This window comes from Jatropha curcas, chromosome 6 (assembly GCF_041381405.1).
Source record: "Jatropha curcas cultivar XTBG-Jc1 chromosome 6, XTBG_Jcur_1.0, whole genome shotgun sequence".
Lineage (NCBI taxonomy): Eukaryota > Viridiplantae > Streptophyta > Magnoliopsida > Malpighiales > Euphorbiaceae > Jatropha > Jatropha curcas.
Window position 1 is genome coordinate 10446896 of NC_143156.1, and position 7455 is coordinate 10454350.

General features: G+C 30.1%; 1 protein-coding gene across 1 annotated transcript; it reads right to left on the reverse strand.

Annotated features, from left to right (window-relative positions):
• Positions 1-1751: 1751 nt before the first annotated feature.
• LOC105647973 (coiled-coil protein (DUF572)) lies at positions 1752-6769 on the reverse strand. Its single transcript, XM_012234201.4, has 8 exons — positions 6483-6769; positions 6215-6364; positions 5999-6133; positions 5811-5876; positions 5153-5203; positions 4927-5022; positions 3173-3257; positions 1752-2179 (listed from the first exon to the last, which is right to left on the reverse strand). Exons 1-8 carry the CDS (start codon positions 6678-6680, stop codon positions 1968-1970), a joined length of 993 nt encoding a protein of 330 aa, XP_012089591.1. The 5' UTR covers positions 6681-6769; the 3' UTR covers positions 1752-1967.
• Positions 6770-7455: the final 686 nt, after the last annotated feature.

Below are 7455 nucleotides of genomic sequence, written 5' to 3' on the forward strand. Positions count from 1 at the left end.
ACAATTTATGAAGTAAACAAGTAATGTATCTTATTGAAATTGATATTTTGATATGTACAAAGTACATACATTCTGCTTGCATAGAAAACAAGCTCCATAATATTGTAGGAGATAATATTAAAATATATTATATTCTCTGAAGGAATGATACACTAAAAAAAGACAAGTAGTGATGTCTTCATTAGGGGGAGAAATAAATTTTTAAAACACAAAGAATATTTTATTCTTTTTCCTTCACTAGGATTTTTTTTTTCCATTGGGTTTTTTCCTAGTAAGGTTTTAACGAGACATATTTTCTATGTAATGGACATCCAAGAAGAAGTGTTATAAAACTACATAATATAATGGATGTCCATTAAGTTTATTAAAGAAATTATTCATTTCTCCAAAAGTTATATCCTTTGGAATAAATGGTCATGTCCTTTAAGATGAATGATTATATCCTTTAGTTTGTAAGGTTATGTCCTTTAGAATGAAGGGTTATATTTTAATATGTAAGAATATGTCTTTTGGATCATTTGTATCCTATAAATAGTTTCTTAATCCTTTGGATTAGATAACTAAGATCCTAATATAAGAAATCAATTTCACTCTACTCTCTCTTATTCTATCTATTCCATTTCTATATATACTCTCCATTTCTTACATTTCATAATAATATTTGATTATAATAATTTTACTTTTTCAGGGAGATACAACTCCTCAACATCTAAATTTTCTAAATGTATGGAACATAACTTTATAGAATTACACAATTTACATAAATTATTGTTGTAGAATTTATTTGTAAATGAATGAATTTGTTATGTTTGGTATGCTACAATTTAAAATAAGGAATTTAATTGAATTCCACAAAATTATGTTTGGAATAAATTCTTAAATGAAAATTTATTTGTCTTTATTTCTTATAACACCCTTGACATAATAATTTAACAAAAATATATAACAAAAACCAATTATATTTATTATGTACAATATAATAACTTGTCATTTTTTTTATTAAAATATAAATAATAAATTTTATATAAATAAGTACATTAATATTACACGCTAATTAATTAATTATATAATCAGTAACATTCATCATAATAAATTTTTAATTGATATAAAAGATTTTATTGATTTAAGTAATTAATTTGGAAACTAAAAAAAAAATATTAAGAATGTTATTATTATTTTTAATTGTATTTGAAAATAATTGTTGATACTCAATTTTTATAGTTTTACAGTAATAATAACTAACGTTGTTACTAGACTTCAAAAAGAAAAAAAAAATGACAAGTTATTATATTGTACATAAACTAATGTCATTATTGGATTAAAAAAAAAAAGTTGTTATAATTTGAAATTTTCCAAAGAAAATAAATAAAAGAAAAAAAAAAGGTAAAAAATGGTTGAATTTATAGGTAAAAAATAGTTGAATATAGTGGAAAGGTAATTTTGTCAATAAACATTTCAATAGTCAATTTTGTGAAATTCTTTTACAAATTCGATCAATTTTAATAAAATTTGAATTAGACATACTCAATTCCATAAAATTCAATTCGTAAAATTCAAATCTATATTTTTTTTTTAGTTCCCAACATTTTGGATTTTTGTGGAATTCATTTGGAGCGGGCTCTTAAAGTCAAAATTATTTTTAAAAATAAATTTAGAGTATTATGTGAATAATTAAATCATAAAAAAATTGGGATCTTAAGACACCAAAATTATTAAAAAAAAAAAAGACATAAAAGTAAAGGAGAATAATAGAGAAGACAAGAAAAGGATATTACTGCCAACAAGTTGGTGGCATAATTAGCTAATTACATTAAAATTAAAAAAAAAAAAAAAAATCTCTTGCCTGTTCAACAAAATAAGATAAAGAACACTAAAAGTTAGCTCCATTCATGGTTTGATCATATCATTCAATCATTCCACTATACGAAAACTAAAGATGTAAGGTTGATTCAGAATACAGTTATTAATTAATCGTCATCGCTATCGTAGTTTTGGCACAATGATAGGAGTCCAGTACTTGTGCCATTACTTTCTCTCTCTAATTGTTTGTGCTCTTCGGCTATACCTGGCTTGTTACTATCGGAAGTCGCCACCGGTTTCTTGATGACAGAAATCCGCACCATTGGAGCGATCAAGTTGCGTTTGGCATCGGTCTTACTCTCTGGACCACTCGAATTTTCTGTTATCAGCAAAGCAACATAAATTTAGTCAGAATTTCACATCAGGGCTTGTTAAAATTCCATAATACATACTAACTTGAATATTAGAACATTTTTGAATAAAGTATAGAACATGAGTTTATTCTCTTCTTCTTCAAGACTTAAAAAGAAAAAAGAGAAGGTTTTCCAATATCAGGTGGATATTCTTCTTTCTTATTGTATACTAAATGAGACATTTCAGCTGCTTTTGGAGATACTCTCATGCAGTATGGAAGAAGAATCTCTTCAGATTTATCTTCCCCTTAACAAATAAATCCACCTTTGCCTAATTTTAAAACTAGACTCACTATTTCAATCTGTGTGGATTATATTACAGTTTTTAATATTGGGACTGACTACGGTCAAAGACTCCAGATTGCAACTGTGATATATACTTCATTCAAAAAAAAAATTTTAGAATCTAATATGGCATATTTAAGTGTTGGGGAATGCTAATGATGACAAAGTAGACGTTACTTTATAAACAAAGATCCTTGACTAACTAGCATAAATTCCATCCCATGATCATACAAATGAAGCGCAAAAGATGTATTAAAAAAAGAAACGACCATATGCTTCTATGCAACTTTTATGAATCAAATGCTCGTCATGCGAGCAATTTAAGAATTCTGGCACATGCCCTTCCAAGTTTGGTTTCATCAACTCCAATGTCAAAGGATCCAAGATTGACACAAATTGAAGTATGGCTATAATTGAAGCTTCTATCAATAGACCTTAGCTCTTTATGGGACAGAAATGCATTAACCTAAGATACAGCCTAATTTTTCTTTTTTATTTTTGATAAGCAGAGCATTACAGCCAATTAATAAATATATATAAAACATCAGTACTATGTATACATGTTTGTGTGTGCATGTGCACACCTTCATTGCAATACTTTTGTTGTAATACTAATATTCACTAGCAGAAGCATTTCAATTTAAACAGGAGGGAGAAATGAAAATATAACATACCTCTGTTCTCAGAACCCTCTAAAACATTGTCCTTTGTCAGTGAATCTGTAGGTTTACTAGGAAGTTCATCAGATATCTTTCTCCTCTGTATTTAATAAAAGACAGAGCATCAGTCAGCAAATTCATTGGGAAAAAATATTCGTGCTATCGACAAACTTCTCTCCTAATACTAGATAAGCTTAAAATAAATATAAAGCTAAGGGTTCGTGATAACCTAAACAGATAACCACGGCTCATGAATGCAGTGGACTGAACAACTACAGATGTAAAATTTCACTTAATACTAAGATATGAGATGCATAAGAAAAACGACTAAAACAACCAAAAACTCATAAAGGTAAAATGTATGTGAAAACAAAGACATTAATACAAATCTGGCTCATTATTTTCCTTCTATTATTTTTTCTTTAAAATAATATTTATTACCTTAAACAAATCTAAGGCTTCCAGCTGCTGCTAAGGCTTCCAGCTGCTGTCAAAGGCCAAACCTTCTAATGGCAATTTCTTCTAAATAGGCTCTGATACAAGTTCCCTTAGAAACCACAAGCTTTTCTCTTTTAATGTTTTTGAGAACTTTCTAAGGACTAGTAAGGAAGAATGAGGAGGAATTTTCCATTGTCTGGAAAACTTAGAAGATTGATTAGTCGGATTTAAAGAAGGCTTTGGGTGGAATCTAATATCTAATGGCCAATTAGCATTTGCCCCAAAATGTGTATACCCAACTAATTGATTGGGTTTTTCAACAGAATCACCTCATGGATAACTTCAGAGAAAAATATGCATCCTAATTTTCCTAATGGAGAACAAGAAAAGTTATTATTTCCAAACCAATGCATTTGAGCCATCCCTTTCTTAAAAAAACTGTCCTGGTTGTGTTTTAAAACAAGTCATGATTTACCCTTTTGTACCCATCTGATGATCACCTATAGTAATTATGTATTTAGCAAAGATAATTCAAATCTATTTTTTGCCTTCATTTCATGATCCTGCTGATTAACTCTTCTACTGAAATCACCAGAGACTGGAGGCATTGCCGAAGCAAAAATGATGTATGCATGATAAATTACATGACTAGTACATTTAATAACCCCCTTTCTCACTCTCCATTCTCCAATTTGGGCACAAAAATAATTAAAATATTCATTATTTTTTAGGTAGCGAATATTATGTCTTCCCCACCAACTTACCCTTCAACTCATTTTCAAAACCCACTTAGTTATTCAATCCACTGGAACAATATGCCATGTTGATTTCCATGTTCAGTGTCAATATTGCTAAGATATGTCCTATAGGTGATTCATAATCATTAACATATCATCAAATGTTACAATTTGCAAACCACATGAGTCCTGTATCAATGACCATCCTCCAAGTGAAATCAGATTGAATAATATATTCAATGAAATACCGATCCAAAAGGCAGCAATCCACTGGATATTAGGGCCACATGGATTCTCCTCCTCCCACTACTCCCTCCCTCCTAGACCATTCAATTCTTCTTTTCCCTTCTCTTCTTTTCTCTTCTCTCTATTTCTCTAATATTATCTTCTTCTTTTCTCATCTTTTAGTTCCCTGATCCTCAAATTCTTTTTCTATCCAACATCATCCCTTAGTTTCATCTCTGATCTAGCTTACGTCAAAATTATTTACGTCAAAAGGAGAAGTTTGACTTAATATTAAGCAGTGGAAAATGAACTACATCTCCAGAATGTAGCCAAAAGAAAAAGATAAATCAATTTACAGGATTACCATACCTTTGATGTTTCACCATTGCCATTTGTAAACTCATCATCATCATCATCATCAAAATCTTCATCAGAAATCCTCCGAACAACCTCCTTTGGCCTCCGCTTTAAAGTTTAACAAACAAAGAAAACCATATCACGAACCGCCATTCATAAAGACAAATATATAAAAAGGACAGGTAAGATGGACAGGGAACAAAAAGAAAACCAGCAAAGAGAGAATGCCAATACTAACTTCAAATATGGATTTTATAAGTGCTTCATCCTCTTCTTCCAATTTTTTCTCCTGTCAGCAAAATCCATTGTTAAAATCAGAATAAGGGCATAAAGCTCACAAATTAAAATAAAATATACAGAGAAAAACAAGCACAATTCCCAACTAGTTTTTGGCATCCATTTACAGGTTGTAACAAAGGGTCAAACACATAAGATTGAAAACTCCCTACGTAAATTTACTAGACTAACAGTGATACAACAAAGGTAATTGAGATGTTAACAGATCTGTTAGCAGGTGTATACATTTGATCAATATTTGAACTGACTAGGTATTAAGGTCCTGGTGTCAAAATCTAATTGACCGTTCTACAGTCTACAGGTATGTTTAAGGGAGTAACCACAAACCAAGCTTGTGGACAATACAGGTAGTATAATATATTCAAACGTTAAATTTAGGATGTGGATATGCTAATTCATATCTTTTGATAATGGGATTCGAGTTTGAATGTAATACTCCAAAGTTTATTGCAATCAAAGATTCACAAACCGAAAAATTACTTTGAGACTGCATTGTATATTTTTCAAAAGGTGATCATCAAACTTCAATCGCGGAAATTCCCAGTTAAGGGTATCAAAAATATTTTTCAAATTAAAGAAAGACAGTGAAAGCACCCTACCTTATCCACAGCTGTGCGCTGCAAGGCCTCAAGCATTGCATCAACACTCACAGTAGCATGTCTTGACTACAAAACCAAAAAAACAAATATAAAAAGGGAGTGCATTAGTTAGCATAAGAACACAAGAAAGGAAGCATAAATCCTGAACTCAATCTCAATACAAAATAGGAAAAAAAAATCCCAAGTACCTTCATAGATTTCATTTCATCAAGAGCAGCAAGAATGTCCATCTCCCTCTTAGAATCCAAAGTCCTATTCTCCAATGATTTCATCGCATCACCCATCTCCTCAGCATCCCTTTTTCTTTGCTCCTTATCCGCTTCCTGAAAAACCCAATAATTCAAAAAAAGTACCCCAATAAAATCCTGCAACAAATCAAACACATAACAAAAATAAATGCAAACCTCATCCTCAGCACGCCAGGGTTCAAAATTTCGTGTAGCGCCACTCTCAACAACATAATCAGAATTCTGAGGATCAGTCTTCATGGCAAGCTCAGCAGAGCATCTAGTGCATTTGAAATAAAATCTGAAAATTTGAATTCCCAAATACGTCTGCACAAAAATTATCAATTAATTCAAAATCTAACCTAAAAATGCAAAAAGAGAGAGAGAGAGAGAGAGAGAGAGAGAGAAATCAGGAAATCAAACTGATAGGAAACACCATACGTACCTCACCAATAACATCTTCCTTGCGAGAATTGAATTTGGTGCCTTTATAGATATAATTACCGCAGGTATTGCATCGGATGCTCATAGGAAGCATCATTCGAACCTTAATTTGCTGGTTCTTTGGTCGTCGGATTCGGGGAAGCTTAGACGGATCAAAATCCGGTGGATAATATTTGTTCAAAACCTTTCTCTCTCCCATCTTTCTTCTCTACTCTCTTCCTCTTCTTCTCGTTTCGTTCTTCTTCGCGGGCGAGACTTGACTTGCTGCCTGTGAACTTTATTAACTGGTTGTGTATAAATATGTATATTGAAATAAAGAGAAAAGGTGTCCGAGTAATATTTTTTTATATATAAAATTTTTAAGTTTTTTGTATTTTAATTGGCTAATTTTTTAATTTAATATTTAATATACAATAATAATAATTGATATCTAATCTAATCATTTAACCTAATCTATCAAAAACTTTAAAGAGATTTAAAGAGATTTAAAGCGTTCTCTTGTTTCAGTTTTTATTTTTCTTTTTTAAGAAATTTTTAGATATTTTATTTTATTTTTCTATAATTTGATTGAATGTTGAATAAATATTTTTAATTTATTTATAATTATTTTAATAGATATGCATAAATTTATTTAACTATTATTTTTATGATAATTACGTTTAGATTAGTACAACTTTAAAATTCTTTAAATCTTTTTTATCTGTCTCTATATAAATATATAAATATATTTGCATATATATATATATATATATATATACACACGTTCCTGTTTTTTTTGTCATTTATAATTACAGCTTATAACTAAAAATTTTGTTTTGCTGCATTTATTTTTCATTTATAAATTCATTTCCCTTTCTACAGAGATCAGAAGCATGGTCCACTCTTGAGTATTACAGTGGTTATGGAGCTAAACAGAATGAAAAATTATGTTGAAATCTTGAGACTAGCTGCTTTATAAACATTTAGGTGTTTGA

What these genes read in the sequence shown, in the direction of transcription:
- LOC105647973 (XM_012234201.4), bottom strand. Translation starts at nt 6,680, where the DNA reads ATGGGAGAGAGAAAGGTTTTGAACAAATATTATCCACCGGATTTTGAT. An exon ending in TTATAAAATCCATATTTGAA is followed by an intron (nt 5,023 to 5,152) that starts GTTAGTATTGGC and finishes TAAACTTTAAAG; the next exon opens with CGGAGGCCAAAGGAGGTTGT. An exon ending in AGAGGGTTCTGAGAACAGAG is followed by an intron (nt 2,180 to 3,172) that starts GTATGTTATATT and finishes TGCTGATAACAG; the next exon opens with AAAATTCGAGTGGTCCAGAG.